Source organism: Cygnus olor, chromosome 8 (genome assembly GCF_009769625.2).
Source record: "Cygnus olor isolate bCygOlo1 chromosome 8, bCygOlo1.pri.v2, whole genome shotgun sequence".
NCBI lineage: Eukaryota > Metazoa > Chordata > Aves > Anseriformes > Anatidae > Cygnus > Cygnus olor.
The window spans coordinates 8,401,044-8,420,958 of record NC_049176.1 but is presented as its reverse complement, the minus strand read 5'-3'; the positions used below and the strand labels follow the sequence as shown (position 1 = coordinate 8,420,958).

General features: G+C 37.8%; 1 protein-coding gene across 1 annotated transcript in view; it reads left to right on the top strand.

Annotated features, from left to right (window-relative positions):
- Window positions 1-19,915, top strand: part of CDC73 (cell division cycle 73) — a 97,194-nt gene that overhangs the window by 16,112 nt on the left and 61,167 nt on the right. The window contains exons 8-10 of the mRNA XM_040565153.1: window positions 4,236-4,334; window positions 5,624-5,702; window positions 13,140-13,204. Of these exons, the coding sequence (XP_040421087.1) occupies window positions 4,236-4,334; window positions 5,624-5,702; window positions 13,140-13,204 (243 nt within the window). The remainder of the gene's footprint in view (window positions 1-4,235; window positions 4,335-5,623; window positions 5,703-13,139; window positions 13,205-19,915) is intronic.

Here is a 19,915-nt window from a genome sequence, read left to right as displayed (position 1 = left end):
TCAGGACATTATAGTGTTGCTCTTTCATACTTCTGAGTTAGTGTTTATTCTATTTTAAATTAGATGCTTTACATGTCTTTCACATAAAATACTCTTGCTATAAAAATCTAGTGGGGAAAAAAACAGAACAAGTGAGGAATGAAACTTGTCACTGGAAACAGTCCACAAATAGGGCTAATAACTATGTTTTATTTCAGTGCAGTAGACTGTGATAGTACTTAAACTTTTTGTCTGGTGGAATATTATTTGCTTCCCAGAGCAAATTTTGTGAAAAGGAGTGTCTGACTTTAATTTTCATTTTCCATGGCAGTTAGTGACAAATCAAGTTTTATTAATGCTTTTTTTATATATGCCCTAGTTGGACAGTTTAAAAAATTTGTCCTATACTCTGCTCCAGTTTGTTAGCTATATCAGTTGCGATAACTTCTTACATTGGTACCATCCTGAAAGCATAACTAAAAAGATCTATTTATACATAAGTGGTTCTTTTACAACTTGTTTGTTCTGTTTATGCCTTCTGTATGAAACATACTGTTGCATGAGTTACTGTATTATGGTCATTGCAGGCCAAAAGTGTATGGACAATAGTTTGAGAAGTACCATAAGCCCTCTGCAAGCACGCCTGTCAGTGCAATTGAGCATCTTGTCCTGTTACTTGCTATTCAATGGAAACAAAGGAATGAAAATAGGAGAGGTACATGTACGTGTAATTCAAAAAGGAGGCATTATTTCATGACGATTCCATCATCTGAGGTCGTATTCCTATCTGTGGTCTTTACGAAGTGTTCCTGCGTTAGGAGAATAAAGATGTTGGGTCAGAAATGATGGAAACTTTTATGGTCTGAATAAGCACAGTGCAGAAAATATCAGTACTTCATGTAGCTGTTCTACCTGTATTTGAATGCATGCAGCTGTCCCTGAATATCAATTTTGAATGTATTCAACTTTTGACTCTGAGGGCAGTCTAGCACACAATACAAAATACAATGCTCTAAGACTATCTTCAATTTAGAATAACAAGGAGGAGAGAATCAGCTTCAATGTTTGTGAACAGTTTGTGCGGAAGATGCTTAGAGTTTAAGACGTAGGAGAGTGCCTTAAATGACACTGGATCTAGGTGTGTGATTTAAATTTACATGTGTAAAACATTTTCTTTTAATTTTACAGTTAATCAGTTTATGTACCACACAAACTGTTTAACTTCTGTACTTTAATAAGAACACCTGAATACTGTTGGCACATTTATGCCGCGCAGCACGTAAGAATTACTAAAAATCTGTAATGAGAATATGCGTCGTGCCTTGGCTTGTCATTGGCTGCAAAGGACTTAGCGGTATGTCTGAGCATATCAAGCAAATGTGTAAAGAAGTGTGGAAGGGGCTTGATTCTTCCTTCTCTATGCCTGCTGTAAATGATGTGGATGATGTTTATAGTATTCTACCGCTCTTGATCATCCTGGGATGCAGGTCCAACAAGAAATCCTTATCTCAAATAAGAATTTGAGTTTATAGGGTTGTTTCTAGGATCTTCTTTCTTTGCTGTGAAATACCAGTATGTAAAATCTGATACAAACTGATTACAGCTGATTTATAGGGATATTGTGAAGCCATGTTCTGTAAGTGTTTCTAGTTCTGTATGTCAGATTTCCGCAAGAATTATTTTTTGAGATGAAATCAATGTTCTTTCTTGATGATTGGTATTAGAAATTATTATTTCTAAAATACTTTCTAAAAATTATTAGAAATTATTATTTTTTCCTAACCTGATAAATAGCAGTTAAAGCTGTTCTTGTGACTAGAGTTCTTTGTCAATGAGCTTTAGGGTTAAGGATAGTTACAGAAATTAAATACAGGTTACAGGATAAAAATTGCAGTTTTTTCTTCTGAATAAGCTGTGCTATATTTACATGAAAGCAGTCTTACTACAGAAAGAGTTCTGCTAGTGATGTAACTTGGTGCTCTTCCCCATCAGAGCAGGCTGATCTTATTTGTTCTGGTATTTCTGCTAAAACAGCCTGGTGTTAAATTAACACCAGTGATAGTAACTTGACTTGCTGTATGTTAGTCACTATGTTGGCAAGGGATAGAGCATCTGCTCCTGTAAATCTTGAGAATTTATATACGATTGAAGGTTTTCCTGAAGAACATGTGTGACTCTTGCTGTGAGATGATGGTCAACGGTGTTTATCTGACCATAGCTGCTGTCCTTGATCGTCTGTTGGTTCCCATTGCCTTCTCTTCCTATCTACATCTAGTGCGTGCATGAGTCCTCTCTGTAGAGGCATGAAGGAGGATGGGAGGACAAATCTGTTACTATAGAGCTTTATTTAAGAAAATATCAGAAACCTGGTTTGATAGCTGCTGAAACATTCTTCCTCTTTTTTCTTCCCCAGTGTGGTAAAATACTATTAGGTGTAGACGTGGCTGGAATTAGTAAAGAGCTTTCATGGGAGTAGCAGCACTCTAGGCAGATAAAAACAAGGATTGATGAACTTGTCCTTTTATACTGAAGATTTTCTTAAGCATTGTTTTAAAAGAATGTTCAAATTTCTTTAAGAGCTAGTACAGAGAGAGACGGATTTTTTTTTTTGTTTCCTGGTCTGTCCCCCCAGATTGGAAGTTTTTGGTAATAAAACTGTAGCATTTGGTATTAAGTTTAACTAAATCTAGGGCAGAAGCTAAGGGATGTTTATATTCTGGATCTCTAAAGGGATGAACAATGAAAACTTAGTGGTCTTCCCTCTCTGCGGGGCTTTGCAAATCAGTTAGAACCTGCAATGGACTTTGTGCTCGATCATTTTCTGTCACAACAATGTAATCCCACATCCCCAAACAAGCCAATAAACAGCAAGATGATGATCGTAGTTTGAGTGTTTGTTAAAGCACTGCTGTTTTTTTCCCCTTCGAAACAGATATTACTTGCGTCCTTGGGGGGACCTGCATTTTCATGCTGTCAGAGAAAACATCAGCAAGAACACTTTGTAATTCTATGCTTATTAACAACTTCTTTTCAGCAAACTGGAGAATATCTTTTTTTTTAACCTGAAGGAAATTAAAATTTGGTCCAGGACATGGAATTTCAATTTATTAAAAACTGAGATGCTAAAATGCCTTTGAAAAAATCATAATCGGAAATTTAATTTCCGTTCTATGAGTACGTTAACTGTAGGTTTTATGAATGAGATAGGATTGTGAAAGCTGGCTGTAGTTTCCCTGTGACTGCAAGACTTGGCCTCTACACAGACAATCACTCTAAGTTCCTTCTCTTGTTATTTAATTAGTTCATCCTTCTGAGTTTCAGAAGACTCAGGAGCTTGTCTTTCCAAGAGGCAATATGTGATGAAGCACAGCAAGGACTAGAATTGTGCTGCTCAGTCCAGTGTCTGGGGGAAGTCTCTGAATTTCAAGTAAAAACATAAAACACTCACTTTCCAAAGAATAGAGCTGATTTGGAGTATCCACATGTAATTGATATGCACATGGCTCACAGCTCTTTGAAGTGGTTTTCCAGATTTTTTTTTTTTGACAGGAAAGAACTTGAAATAGTGTTGCATGAGTTCTTTCAGCCTTTGTGAAAAGAACTTTGTGTGTGCAAGGAATGGCTTTGCCTTCATAAGTGGCTTCTGGGGGTATTCCAGTTCCAGCCCTTCTGGCTTGGAGCAAATTGACAACATGCTGACTGACTGAGGTCAAGTGAGTGAGCTTAGAGAAGCTTTGAATTACACCTCTCTTTAAATAATTTCTATAAAATTCACGTCAGACATGTTTGCTTTATAATTTTTGCATTTGGTTTGTAATGCCGGTGGTCTTCGTTAACAATATTTCAGTGTTAGTCTTCAATAGCATTGTAAGCTAAGCATATGAATACTTGATACTATTCCAAACTATTAAAAAGTCACTTTAATTAATTGATAAAAGGTTTCTTTTACTGATGATCCATTACTAAAATAGTAATGAAAGATGTGTATGTATCTCTAACTTAAAATGCCTATTAAGTGGTAACATAATAAGTATCTGCCTTTCAAAAGTTTAATTAGCACTTTTTGTTTGGAGTAAAACAATCCTATTAATATTAGCTGGAGGAATATGCTTAAAAACATTAACTGATATAACTCATGCCCCAGTGACTTTTTTGTTTTTCTGTGAAGCACAAGTTAACCAAATGGTTTCTTTCATGTGTATTAGTATCACTTGAAACAGTCATCAAGGTTCACAGGTATTCAATATGTTTTTCAGAACTTTGCCAAGAATATTTTTGCAATTCTTCAATCAGTCAAAGCCAGAGAAGAAGGCCGAGCACCTGAGCAAAGACCTGCACCAAATACAGCACCGACGGTAAGAGCAGCACCTTGAATATGAAGGCTTTCATTCCAAAAGTGCGAGTACACTGTCTTTTAGTTATTAAACATGAAGCTTGTTGTAGTGTCATTGCAGTGAATGAATAACTTTCAAGCATAACTTCACAGATATTCTTTGCCTTAAGTTACATTTACTGGTATTTAAAGAGTTGAATATTTTAGTTTAATTTGTTCAATATGTTCTTGTTACTTACCAATGAAAGTGTTAGTGCCAGCTTCGGTATGTATCAAACACCAGAGACATTCTGCATCTATTTGGGAGAAATGTGTTACTTGAGACTACTGCCATTTCAAACAAATTTTTTTGCTGGTGTTTTTTTTTTTTTTGACAGATAGGGTAGCAAATGCTTAAGAATCTGGAACATGACTCACTGGCGGGAACAGCTTGAACCAGCTTTCTTTTGCCTGTAATAAATCAGGAGGACAGACTTACAGCTTTATTGTTTAAGTTGTCTAGGTATTAGACAGGGTTTGTTCTGTATGTTTACAATTGGTCTTTATTAAACATAACATATTCTTGAACTCAGTGGCAATCTGCTATAGAAACTGTTTAATTTTACTTGGGTTTATTCTTGCTACCACTGCATTTAACAAAGAACTAAATTTAAGTAGCAAGGTGAGTTTCAACTTTTAAATATTTGCTTTATGTTGAATTTCATAAATTGTCCATGGGACTCTTCAAACATACAGGGCAGAATAGTATCAGCCACAGAAAAAATGAATTGGTATATAGCGGCATGTTATAGGTGCCTTAAAAAACAAATAGACAAAAAACCACACACAAAAAACATGAAACCAAACCTCTCCTCCCCCTTTTGTTTACAAAATGCTTTTTTCACCAAATCTGGTTTTATTCTGGCAGTTTAACAGATTTCTAGCTTAATCAAGCTGGCAAGGAACATTGTGTGTGTGTGGCTGAAGCCTTAACCATGAGTTACCAGTTGACAAATTTTTTTCTGAATCTTGAGATATTACAAGAACTCAGTGATTTTAGAAAACTTGAAGATTTTAGCTAATATAGTTTGCTATTACTACTTCAGTTTTGCCTCAGGTTGTTGTCGTTCCGTTCAGTATATACTTCCAAACTTACTGTTAGGCTGTAAGTGGATGTTGAAACTAGACATAGCAGTATTCAAATACGTTGGAAGTCCTACAGAAGTGAACTAATTTTATTGCCTTAAGCAGTTCTGTGTAATGCTTTGTGAACTTCACAAATCAACAGATACTTTCAAGATGTCTAAAAAGCACTTACTTAACCTGTTTTAGGATCCTACTCTGCGAAATAAGCAACCTATTCCAGCTGCCTACAACAGATACGATCAGGAAAGATTCAAAGGCAAAGAGGGTAAGTTGATTGTAATCCTTCCTAAAAAATAATAATTAAAATAAAAAAGGGAAGTGAAGTCAATGAGTTGTAAAGTTAGGGTTCCAGGATTTTCTGTGCCGTTGCTCGTCAAACCTAAGCAAAGACCAAAAAAAGCTATTGCTGTGCCTAAAGTTAGCTTTTGTCCAATGGTAATACTGGGTAACGAAGTCTAAACATTCTCTCTTAGCAATTCTTTCTACCATTTAGGAAGCAAACTGAAAGCTTAAAACCAGAACTTGCTGAAAAAAATGGTTTGGGAAGGTCACATGCAATTAATAAATACAAAACAAAACACTAGATCTGCAAATATGAGTGTTAGAGGCATCAAATGAAATAAGTTACCCCTCCTCACACAAACACAATTACTTTAGAAGTTGCTTTCAGTAATTGTAAGTATTATTAGCTTATGTGTCTAATGAAAAAAATGGCAACAGCAGTGCAAAGTATTAGCTTCCTTCTAGAGAGAAGATGGAAATAATCTACAATATTTAAGAATTTTCATTCATTTTAAACCAGGGTGGAAGCTTGAACTTTAGTGATGATTTGTCTTCCTAAATCAGAATTTGTTTTGTGTCCCCCTTGCTTTTTTTCATCTTAGGTTCTGGTTCTAGTAATGTTGTCTTGCTGTGTTTCGGTTTTGCAAGTACTGTTTGTTGTGGTTGGATGTTTTCTTGTTTCTTGCGGAGGGCAAGGCAAATTCTTCTACGGTTCTGAGTTTCCTCTTCATTCTTGTTATCAAACAAAATCATTCTTTTCCTTAATGAAGCTTCTTATGCATGATGCTTAGGGCATTCTTTTCTGGCTGCAAGAGCTTACCTGCTGTTAAATGCTACTGTAAATTATAGATGAGCAGTCAGCTTGCGTCTTGCAGAGTATTTTGCTTTGTCAAAGTTAATACCATTTTTTGTTTGGGGAAAGTTAATAACAAACATCTGAGAATTTACATGGTATTCCACGTATGTGCTGTACTGTAGCTGATTGTGTTCAATTTTGTATTGAAATGGGAAAGAAGGAAAAAACCCTCCCCTGAATATATTTACTAATGCCTGTTCAGTTTTGTTTTTGATAATTTTTAGTCTTGAGCATTTGCCAAGTAGTTTTTCTTTCACTACAATTTCCTATGAAGAGTTTTTCTTAAAGTAAATAGCTATACTGGACAGTGTGAAATTAGAGCTGGAGAAATCAATTAATGCCCAGGTATAACAGTTCAAATGTACCAACTGTACCAATTCTTGCTCCAATGAGTGCATCTAACAGTATAGGTGGCAAGGTAAAGTTTCTCTGTGCTGCTCTAAGTCTTGTCCTTTTAGTAATGTTCCACATTGTTGTTTTTTCTTAAGGTTTCAACATAGCAGAAGTCAGTCATTGTGAAGTCATGCCACTACTTTTGGTCCTATTCGGTGTAAATTGGAGAGGGGCTTGCTGTACAACCCCATGATTTCATTCCGTAATGGTGAAAAGAATAATTAACCAAATTCTTCGGGAAAGCGTTGCTTGTGACTTCCTGCTATTTTCATTTTATGTTTAAATTATTCTTGTAATTGTTGGATTTTCAAACACAGATACAGTTTTTCAGACGTATGTTGATTTCAAACAATTGTGTTAAGTGTTAGGTCTAGGCAGTAGAGGACTAAGGAGTTTTTAAAGCTGAAGAGACTCTGGACCACGGAAAACATTTTTTCCTGTCTCCTGTGCATTGTCAACAAAAAATTCCTTAAATTTTTTCTCATTTTAAGTATATCTTTTAAATTGTGACTTCTGTTCTGTAGGAGAATTGGTAGTAGGAGTTCCAGAGTTCTGAAACATGACTAATGTGTTAGACATATTTATTGCATTCATTTCTAAGGTTAGAGGATTCCGTTTCTTTTTGGCAGAAAATATGCAAGAGCTTCACGTTTGGAAAAAGTAGATTGTGCTTGCAGTAGATTGTTTTTGTGCTCTCACTCTCCTGGCTTTGTGTGACCAGGTACTTTGATAATGTGTCTATTCAGTAGTGGAAAATATACACAGATTTGTGTTGTGATTTTCTTTTTTTATTAGTACTGTGACACTTTAAGAACTTGGATTTAATTACCTGTAAGATTGTTATTAAACTGTTTTAGATGAACTTTGCAGAGAAGTTTGTAAGCTCTAGCTAGTGTAACTTGGAAATTTAGGTTTGAAACTTCAGTTTTACTTGTTAGGGAGTAGTACTGAAAAGGAGTGTTCAGTAAGCTATTTTGTAGAATGAAATTTGGTGTCAGTGACTTAATTACCATGGGTGTGAAGTGGGGTAGTGAATCATTTCCAGGCAGTCTGCAGAGCTGTTGCTATCTGTTTTGAAAAGTATACAGATGAAAAAAAAAAGTGATTATTCAATCTTATTCATCTGCAATTCAAGCAAAGCCTTTTGAGTTTTCCAGTTTTGGAGAGCGGTATTCCTTCAAACTGTTTGTTTGCCTAGACTTCCTTCAAGAAACAAGTCTTTTTGAAACTGTTATTCTTAGGCAATGTATCGGTGCTCAAGTTTACACCTGGATCTGATGGCTAGAGCTGCAGCAGGTGCAGAAGCAAAATGTCTAGTGACCTAGATTGACACAGAGCAGTGGGCTCTGAGCAAATGGAAGGCACTTTGAGCATTTATCCTCATATGTGAGGAAATGGAACATCTGACTGCATGATGATGGAGAAGATAATCAGTCCAATAAGCTGATGCATTAGTGTGTGTATTTTCATTACTAGGTCTAATTCTTCTAAATGAGAGGAGGCACTCAGGTTGATGCATGGTGATGCTAGAAAGGTAACTAGTGATGAACCACGCTAGAAAAGTATATGGTTCTTTAGAGAATTTTTGGGTCATTGAACTGTGAAATTGTGATCATAATACATGCAGTGACTGGAGAAGAAAAGCTAGTCTTAATGTTAGCTGGCGATAGTTTGTTTTGAAGCACTAGAACTGATTATGCGGTAGTAGTTGTTATTGTGTTTAGTCTCTAGAGATGTAGGTTTTAGACATTTCTTGATCAAGATGTTTTTAACAATGCTTATGTTTATTAAACTGATTATATTTGGCAAACAGAGAAAGCTGTAATACATTTGCCACTATATGTTAATGATGGGTTTTGCTTGCATTCTTTACTCCGTATTTGAAGTACTTAATCTGGACTGCTTTTTGCGTAAGTGAAGTGTATATGATTGCCTAGCTATTTTGTAATTTTACTGAAAAAATCCAAGTTATTGAAGACTGTTATGTAGCTTTTTTTAGCAGTTGTTCTGCCTCCAATTCCAAGTTGAAAAATAAAGATATGCAGTTTCGTAGTCATGACGCTTTTCTTTTTAAAGGGTCTCTTTTCTTCCCAAATACTTACCCTTTTCTTAGTAGACTTACAATTTTAACTGTTGTTTTCTCTGTCGTCATTGGTGAAAGTAGGATTTTGAAACTGGAGTTGCAAACTAATGCTTGGCCAGGCATCAATATTTCCTGTCTGTGCTGCTGCGTGACTCAGCAGCGCAGGTTTGAGCCGCTGAGGAAGGGATAGAAGAAATGCATTGCATTTATGTTCTTAGTCAGAGAGTATGTATGGTACAGCATTTATGCTGATGTATGCTGGGGGCATGTCCCCTGGTGCTCCAGGTTGCTCTGTGTTCTGCTCTTCTTTACTGTGACCTGTTGGTCCTCTTGTGTCCTAGGGCTGCTATTGAGCAGCTGTGTCGGGGTCAGCCACTGCCCTCAGAGAATGCTCTGGAAGAAATGCCGCTCCTCTTTCTGTCTTGGTCCTCGAATGTCTTTTACAAACAGCTGCAGCAACCTGGCTAACAGCCTCAGTAATTTTTGAAGTGGGAATGCAGCCATAGCTGTGTAGTTCCTGACTTGGAAGCGTTTGTTCCCAGCTTTGCATAGGCTGTGTACAGGGAGTGGAGCTGAAGGTACTGTATGTAGCTATGTGCAGAAATTAAGACCTTCAAAAAAGGCATGAATGTACAGGTGACAGGGCTCTTGCAGTTTGCCGTGTTGATTTCTGCAAGTGAGTGCAGTGTGAGTGGCTGACTGTTAGAGTATCACATGGTAAATAAGAGGATCAGGGAAAAACTATTCTGAGCAAAGAATGTCCATGCTGTTGCTGTGGTTATCTGGAAGCTGGCAATGCTGAACTCATTCATCAGCTGCTTAAGACTGAGGCAGGAAAGTTGCGAGCTGGTGGGCTGTTTGAGAGGTGGTTTCTTCTACTCATCCCACCCTACCTGCAAGTAGCAGGCCCTGGAGTCCCCAGGAGACCTCATAGCGGCTGTGATGACTGTTTGCAGGAACCTAAGTGGGCACCTGCATTCTACTGGGGCCATTCAGCTTCTCTCAGATTTACATCAGTAAGAAAAGGCACTCTGCCATTATTTACCGATTATCAGAAATGTTTTATTTAACACCTAAGTAGCTGTTAAATAGCATTGGAAGGCCTGTATACCTGCTGAAAATACTTAGCAGGCTAGGAGCCCACTCACTAATGCCTGAGGCAATAGCTGGCTCTTCGGATCCTCGTTGTTTGCTCTTCTTGCTAGGAGGAGGGGGCAGCACAAGGCTGGGAGAAGGAAAGCAGTGAGATCCAGGGCCCGGTTTAGTGGCTCTTGTGGCTCGTTACATGGACCAGGACACATTTTTGAGGGACTTGAGATTTTTGCAAAAGATGAAACCATTTGCGTTTGAACAGGGGCTTGTTCCCTGCAAGGTGCTTCTCTCCCCTTTGATTTTAAATTTTATTTTATAACTGTGATGGTGGCTCTGTGGGCTTTTATTCCTTTTGTGTGGCTAATGGAGACTTGAGTTAGTTTTTGTTCTTGTTGTATATCTTTTTTTTTAGTTCAGGAGGAATGCAAGGTTTTACAGGGACAAAGAAAAAGGTTGTTGGAAAGAAATACCTGAAATGGAGAGCAAATATGAAGAACTAATTAACTGCAGAAGCAGGGTTTGTGCCGAGATGAGAGGAGCGGGCAGGCCAGGCGTGGCGGGGTGTGCTGCTTGCTGGTCTTGTTAAGGGGTGTCTGTATTCCCTGAGTTTGGGAAGGGTGTCTGGTTGAAATAGTTGAGAACCTTTTATGTCACAGGTAAGAAGAACCCATAATATGCCAATTTGGAGAGGGCAAAGTTTCCTCTGTTGGTAATCATCTGTAATCCCCAAATAGCTGTCATTCTAGATTATGCATCTCTGATTTGCGTCACTCCAGGTCAGCAAAAGCATCCCTTCAACTGAAGGGAGCTCTACCACGTATTCTGTAAGGCCTCAGCACTTCCTGAAACATTAATATGTTCCTTGCCTAGAAACAGTGACCTATATAGTCAGTGAGAAAACTGTTATTTGTAGAAATGCTGGTCAGAAGAAACTTTGTTATCTTTAGCTCGAGTTCGGCTGTGTTAGCCCTGTGCTGAGGTTCAATGTGTAAAGAAACTCATGACTGTACCTACCTGCATTTTGCTTTCTCAAAATCAACTTTGCATAGTTCAGGAATGTCAAGCCCGGCAGAAGGGAGGGCTTTGAGAAGCTGAGATAAAGAAGGGCTGGAGCAAACGTGAATTTGTGCAGTGAGATGGAGAAACGGCCTGTGATATGGTGGGCAGTGCAAGTAAAATACGATCCAGTCAGTAAGACTAGGCCTCTCTGTGTGGTGGTAGGTTTGATAATATAATTGAGGAGGAAGGAAAAAAAAAAGAGGCAAAACTAAAAAACAGTGTTCAGATAGCAGATACCTGTCATTGTGGTGAGAGAAGTACGACCAGCTTTGAACTCTTTGGTATCTTCTTGTAGGCACTGGAGAGTAATAAAATCTGGAGAACTTTTCTGCCTCATTTCCTACAACTCTGATAATCTTCCTCATCTAAAGGAAGAAAGGATGATCAACGATAGATGCTTCCCAGGGCCATCTGTATTGTTGTCAGGGTTGTCTAGGTTTCAATTTAAGTTAATGTACTCATGGTAAGCACAAGAAGCTCTTACAGTATTGAAACTCTGATATTTTTCTTGGAAGTTTGTAGGCTCAAGTATGAGAATTAACCTTGATTATGCATTATTTTGGGTTTCTAAGTTTTTAAGCTGCTGCATAGTCATAGAGTTTACTCAAGTCTAGTTGAAATAGTACAGAAGTTGCTTAGCATAGACAAATGCTTGCAGTCACCATCATCCTCCATATCAGAGTGTCTTTAACTGCTTGGCTTGATTGCAGCACATGTTTCACAATCATGGCTAACCTGTGCAGTCAGGTCCACCCCTCAATCATGAGCCCATCTAATATGTTGCATCTCTGCCTTGCTGGGCCCACTGAGCTATAAATAATTCACCCTTATGTTGCCAGTGTAGATCCACCCAACCAATTCAGTCTCAGCAGCCTGATTCACCAGCTGGTTGACTCTTGCATACGTGAGCATCTATGTGGCATACTTTAGCAACCAAGTTCTCTACTTGGGTAGCAATATCTTGCCACAGTGTGGCAGCCCAGATGGGTTTGCCTCTGCGCTGCCAGTTGCTTTGCTCCCATTGCTGTAACCACCACAAACCATTCTGATGACCTCTCATGGCCATCCCTGGTGATTAGTAGTAATCGTGCCATTTTAAGCATGAACTAATTGAGCTGTTGGTTGGGAGGGCCAGCTGACAACAGATGCATGAGATTAGGGAATGTACAAATGGGAAAAGGTTTCACTACAAATTCCGGTGGCAGCAGTCGTGAGTTGACTTAGTGCTGAAAATAGGAAGACAGAAGGGCTTCTCAAACCCCAAAAGGCTAGCAGCAGAAAGCTTAGTCACTGAGCACTTGTAGACTTCTGTCACTTAGCATATATTCAGCCTGATTAAAAGTGTTCCAAAAAAAAAAAAAAGGAAAGAAAAAACACAGCTTTTTATCACTTTTAGTCTGGTAGTGTGAATTTCTGTGGTTTGTTTTGTGTATCATGTGATAACGACACTATTGCTTTTCTGCACTGCAGAAGTGGGTTTATCCTATTAAGTGTCCATGGTTTTATAGTCAGTTGGTATACCAGTTTCTGATTAAGTAAATTTTTGTATTCATACAGCTGTGAATGTTGCATCATAATGCATTCTGGGAATTAGTTGCTTCTACATTTTGTAGTAAGAGAATTTCTGAGACTGCATATATACTGTTCTACATTCTTGCAAAGATTTAAATTTACGTCCTTCCTCTGAATGATTCCACGCAGCAGAAGCAGCTTACTCTGGTTACAGAAAGCAGAAATACCAAATGGAGCGCTGCTTAAAGACAACACTGGTCTCTTAAATGCTAACCAAGTTTTGTAGTACGAACAGAACCTAAACTGAGCCAACAACAAGACACGTTCTTTGCAAAAATAACTTCAAAGATACTTCCGATGTTGTCTGTTTAGTCATGATGTCTCAGTGCTCAGAACAACTTACAAGAGACTCTTCTATTTTGCAGAAACGGAAGGCTTTAAAATTGATACCATGGGTACCTATCACGGAATGACTCTGAAGTCTGTAACGGTAAGCTAAAGGTCTTCCCTTAAACATGTTTTATGGAAACAATACATGTCTTGGCAGCCTTGCCTAGGCTCTGGAAGGTCACTTTAGTTGACTAATGGAATTAATGAATGTTTTTCTCTGTGACAAGGTAAAAATGTTTTGATTTGGTCATCGCATTTTAGAGAACTCTGTTCAAGGGTTTTTTCTGCAGTAAAAAGGTGCAATGGGAACGCTTTGCTGGCAGGTTTGTCTTGTTGAGGTGCAGCCTCTTTATGACTGATTATATTAAGACTATATGACTATATTTTTGCCAGCCTTCTGTATGCCTGTTAAGGACATCTTTTATACTCAGAAGTGATAAAACTATACTTGTGAAATCCTAGTAATAAAACTAGATTTTGGAATATTGATGTGTTTCCTACTCTGTGCTTCATAACAATAAATTTGTTTAGTGGTAGAGGAATTTAACTTGCATTACTGTTTTGAAACTTTCTGGCTTAGTGAGAATGAATTCTTTCATATGACTTTGCAATGCTGTCAGTGGGAATTGCCACGTATACAGATGAGAGAGACCCTCGAACAGATATCTTTTTTTTGCCAATATTTCTCTGCTTTTATGGAAATGGCTTGAATGTTCTCAAGCTAATGCTGTTTTGATCTACTGGTAAGTAGGACAAATGCTACAAAACTAATGTAGAGCCCTCATTAAAGTTTTTGCCATCTGTGTACCTATATAAATCTGAATTGGCAGCACTAAACACTCTCCTAAATCCATGCACTACTTCTAGTTTGCGCTCCTAATTCTAAGATAAAATAGTATCTTTACCATTTAGAACTTTTTCTTCTTGATAAAAGCTCTTGCTTAAGTCTTTCATTCCCAACCTCATTCAGACTTCAAATATTTAAAATAATTGTATGGCAATATTTTAAGGAGGGAATCCATTTACTTCTAAAAACAAATGTGGATGAATTCAGAAATTGATTGAGAGAGAGGGGAAAACCTATTATGTCCTCCAAAGATTTTTTCTTGCCCCTTGCATGATGTAAGGCTGCTTTATGAGGGATCACACAGTGTTGTTATACTAGATCCAGATTTCTATGGTATGATGTTTGTTTCTATTCATATTGTTGTAAATTAGTAAATAGGCTGTGTTTAAATCGCCCTATGGAGGCAGGAAAAAAGCATGATTATAGGAAAGTAGAAAAGCTGAGATGTTGTAACATGTTTTGTGCTAACACTGAGATGTTAGTGTAAAAATTTTAAAAGTGAAGGAGTGACATAGTAACTCTAAAAATGATATTTGTTGGAGTTCATGAAAAATAATTAACTTCTTGTTTTAGGAAACCTAGCTGGTATATTCAGTATAGTACCTAAAGTTTTGAGGTAGAATTAAGCTGTCCTTGCTGGTTTCAGCCATTAAGGAGGCAGATATAACTGATATAAAAAATTACTAATAAACCTTTTTGCAACATAAACGTGAAATTTTTGGAATAACTGTTTAAGAGGTATTGCATGACTGCACATAGAATATCATCTGGTGTCATGAGAAATATTAAAACTCCATCTGTCATTTAGCATTTTTCCAAGAAAAAATTTACAAGGGCTTTTTGGAACCTTATTTTACAGACTATTAAAAATTTGCCCTAGATGTTTACCTCATTCATAAGTTGCGGTGACATACTGACTTTGTTTTTCAGAGGGGGGGTAAAATAAATCTGTTAATTATGTGGCACAGAAGTATTCATCTGTTTTTGTCTAAACTTTGTCACAGTGATGGATCTATATAGGCCTAACCCATAATCCTCAGACAGTTGTTTTGTGTAGAATGCTTAATGTACTAGTTAGCAAATTTTGCATTAAGCTTTTACTCTATTTTTTTTTTCGGGGGGGGCGGGGGGGGTGAGGGGGTGGGTGTTCCTATTTTTAATGCTAGAAAATATAGGAGGAAATGGAAAATTTCTCCCCAAAAGTGAAATGGAAAAAGGCCAAATACTCATTACTAAATCATAAGAATATGGAGAATAACATTAGAATGGCATCCTACATATGCTATGTCTTGCGTGCTATCCCCATACTAAAGGGTATTTGTAATATCCCTTTTGTGTATTCATCAAACATCTCTATGGACTTGAAGTGCGAGGTAGCTCTTTATTAGAGGCTGTTTTCAAAGTTTGGACCTCTCATTTCCAGATGAATGGTGAGTGAACTTTGAAGTGCTAATTTCTATGCATTGTTTTCCTTTTAAGTTAAGTAGCTTTTCTGTTTGTTGGAGTACTTGTTTCCATTGGTGTACTGTGGACACCAGTCATGCTTTTAAAACTTGTTTTGCTTGGCTAAACAGGTCTACTTGGGAAATGAGCTTGCAATTCCCATCCGCGTATTCTTTAGCTATTCCAGTTAAATTCCCTTTTTCTTTCTTTTTGAACATGGAGATGTAAAATTTCATGTAGTCTTCCAAGTGAGATTTAACCAACAGCTTGTAGAAAGTCATAAAAATTTCTTACTGGTTCTGAAAGTATAAATATTACTTGGAGATAGGTGAATTAGTTATTTTACTTCATCTTCATTCTTTCTCACCTTTTCTTATTGTATTGTCTAGTTTCCCATTTGGTTATGAGCAGAGTTTTGGAAGAGATTATTTAACCTAATATGGTGGTTAATCTGAGTGTTAATGTTATTTGTAATACCATTTGCCCCTGCTGTTGTTTTCCCTTTGTTACATTGATTCTCTTGGCTTCCTTATTACTCATTGTCTTTTTTTTATTTTTTGGTCAGAACTGAACAGTTTGTTCAGGCTAGTCTTCCCTTTAAAAGGCTGATAGAGCCATTAGCTTGCAAAAGTGTTGATCTTGTTAGCAACTGGAAAAACTTTGTAGGCATATGATTGCTACCTGGAGTGTAAATTGTTGACCCATTGTCTGGAGTTGCCCATCTACTTCTCTCCTAAAATTTCTAAGGTATCTTCTATTTGTTTCCTGTTACCTTCCCTACATGTCTTCCACTTGGCATTGCGTGTCTTATTCCAATTCTCTAATTCATTTTATGAAATGTGCAGAACTTCAGCTTTTTATTTGTTCTTGCTGAAATGTGAGTTGTCCTAGATGCTTGTTCTTTTTAACAGCAAAACAAACTTCTGCATTTGACTGCTTTCTTTTCATCAGTGATGTTGAAAACTTTCTTAGCATTCAAAATTTGTGCCAGAACAGATGGTGAATGGTGGGCTTTTTTTTGAAGTAATGTCAGCTAAAATAACTTGTGCTGCTGGCAGTTCTTCCCTGTAACAGGGTTTTTGCTTAATTGGCGCACTTACTTTCTCTTAGGAAGAACTGACTTATTTAATGAATTTTTATTGTGAAGCCATGATTTCATTATTCTGGACCTGGAATTGTTTATAACAAGGCATCTTTCTCAGAGAGCCATTTTTTAATACCCGTGGCACTTTCCATTTGCCTGGGCTGATGGTGTTTCAGAAGCCTCTAATCTAGTGACAGTAGCTCTTGCTCTCCAGTTACCCAGCAGTTCATGTTGCAAACTCTGCTGGGAGACTTTTAGGGACCTACAGGTCTACCTGCAGGCCTCACTTCAAAGCATAATCCCCTGTATAGCAGAACAGCTTCTGTGTGTTTGTTTTTATTTTAAAGTAGGAAAGTTTACTGTTTGAAATGGATCAAATAAGAGGTAGAGAAATATGTTAATATTTTGTACCGTGTAGGATGTGAAGGAGTGCTGAGCGAGAATTTGGAACTGATATTCTCAACATGTTCTCTTTTGTGTACGTTTGACTTGTTCAGAGCATTATCTGTCTGCTTTTCACTGACTAAAGAGAAATGCCATCTTTGAGACTAAGCCAGTGTCATTTAGTGGAAGCCTAGAAAGTGAGTTTGACCTTTCTTTTATATATAAAGAAACTGATTTTTGGAGTAATGGTTGCTGTCACTGGAATGTGTGAAGTATTTAGCTGTTCTTATAGGTTGAGAAGTAAACATCAGACCAAACTAGCTGTCTGCACCTGTTTTAGGATACTGGAGAAGTTGCTGGTTCCATACAGGTCTGATGAAGCTGGATTTGATAGATTGGCACTGAAGTGTATACTCTTTCAAGCTGAGTGCATGCTTTGTATTGACTCTGTGTGTATACAAGTAATACTTCTCTCCGTGACAGTAACTTGGGGTTTAGTCACTGGTCGTTTTACCCATCTTTGAGTTTTTTTCTTTAAGTTTTCATGCCTTTAACTAACATGAAAGAAAGCAATAGATTGATACCCTGCGGAATCATTTCGACTGCTTTCAGCTCTGAGAGTCCTGATAAATGATCAGGTGTGATTCAGAACTGCTATACCCTTGGATGTAAGCAAATAAGATCTGCATATTACTGCAGTAGGGCCTTACAGAAATTACTTTGCCTTTCCTAATTGCTGGAAAGCTCGCCCTTATTTAACTTGTGTTTTCTTCTAGTAATCATAGCTGCTGAAGCTCAGAAGCTCCCTGTCAGTCTTTTGTTTACTGCTGCTAATGGAATCTGTCATTGATCATCTGCACTTGTATGCAACCAGAAATACTGTTGGCATTTGGTTTTCTTAGTGTTCTGTAAACAGGTGGATACAACAGCTCTCTTAGGTATTGAGGTGATGTACTTCAGGCTACGCTTGAAGAATCAGTACAGTTAGTGAGTTAGGGTGTCAGTGGAGGCACCTGGCTTGTAGCGAACTCAAATGTGAGTTCCTGCAGCGTAGTCAAGCATGTAAGTTTTGTCTCTGTTAGGAAGTTCTCTGCAAGTTTTTAGTGCTTCTGAGTTTTGTGTTAATGTTTTAGCTACAAATTCAAAACCCACTTATTTGGCTTTCCAGTGTAAACTGCCAGGCTTTACAGTAATCTTCTACTTGTGAAATGATCCTGAGTAAACACGTGGGGGTATCGATGATTCAGAATCAAGCAAAAACAACACTGTGAAAACCACGTTACAATTGAATCAAATGCATTACATGGTCCTGACAGAAAACTACTAACTGCTGGGTGTCCCTACGTAAGCCACACTACATGCAGGCTTAACTTCAGAACTGGAGAGCTGTTCCAGCACCTTTAAGGTCAGGAGCATTTTTTTCCACCAGTCTCAGATGTTGGTCTCAGATTTTGAGCATTAACTTGAGAAAGTATGTTACTGCTTCCAGAATCTTTTGAGTATATTACAGTCTCAGGGATTTTAATAATTTAACTGAAAGTTTTTTCAACCTCTGGTATAATTTGGAGTGATTTTTGTATATTAGAATGAAGGGAAAGGCTAAATTTCTGTCACTTTAAATACTAGGCCAGTGGAGAGAAAATGTGCAGGAGCAGAAGCAGTCAATATAGTGTATATGTGTATTTTATATAAAAGGCTATGATTCTGTGTAAGCCGGGAAATCCGTGGGACTTTTTCAAGTTTATATTGAGAAATTGAGTCTGATTTGGTACTGAAACCCGATATGACTTTTCAAAAGCATATGATGGAATTGAACATTGTCTTTCAACATGCAGATGAATAGCACTTAACTTCCAAAAATAAATGAAAATTGCACATAAATATTAGATTGGAGAGAGAGAACTACTTACATCACCAGTTTTATATGTCATATCTTACTCTCATTAAAATATTTGAAAGGAGTGCTGTTGAAGGAGGAGTCAGCAAAACAACAGACTCTTTGAAAGTGTTCAAAACCACCTCTGAAGCAGAGTGAGTTCTCATTTAGCCTGTGCATAAGCCGGTCATTATTCTGCATGCCAGCATAAGGTCAGCCTGCCCACACCCTTGGCTTTGGGGGCGAACAGCACTCTGCATGCTCTGTGCACAACGTGAAGCAGCTGTGACACTGCTCAGCTTTTAGCCAGCAAACGATGGTGAGGAGAACTTGATAATAACTGCCTATTGCAAGAGCATTCCACAAACAATGCTTGAGGTAGAGGCTTTTTTCATTGGAGTTGTCATTTTTTTTGTCATGTGTTTTTATGTAACTAATTGGACATAACCACCTGTTCTTGGTCCACCAGGGTTAAGAGCTAGAACATGACCAGTAACTCAGAAAATCCTTGAGCTAGAAATTCCAGGAGACCGTTTCAGCAGAGTAGTCTCCCAGCAACCTCATACTTCTCCCACCCTCGTGGGTTGCTCTGGGACAGCAGACTGGAAGGCCCTTTCCTTGATGTTGTATCTCTGTACTCTAGTAAGAGCGGATGCAAGTTGCCTAAGGACTATCACTGTATTTTATAGGCAAAGGTCTATATAGCAATTTTAGTGATGCCAAACATGACTGGTTGGCATAAACATGAGTGATTGGCATAAAATGTCAACCACTCATGTTTATGCCAACCAGTCATGTTTCAAATGCTAATTAAATGACTCTCCCCTAAAAAGTTTTAATGTAAATAGCCAAGTTGTTAAAGACCAAAGAAAATTACACACAAATGCTGCTTTCAAGAAAATGTGTTAGGTTGAACAATGCTGCACTCATTTTCTCAGTGATTGTAAATCATGTATATCTGTGCCAAGATATCTTGCCATTGTACTGCGTCATACAATAGAACTGCCTGTTTTGTTCCTCAGAATAGGTTTTTTATTTTGAGACCGAGAACTGCAGTTCAAGAAAAAACGTGGATGTTGTATAACTAGTCACACATCTGGAAGTTAAGCATTTCAGTGTTGGCCAGTGTGCTGCTGAATAAAAGAGGGAGCAAGGCCTCGAGCCATCGAGCTTTGTT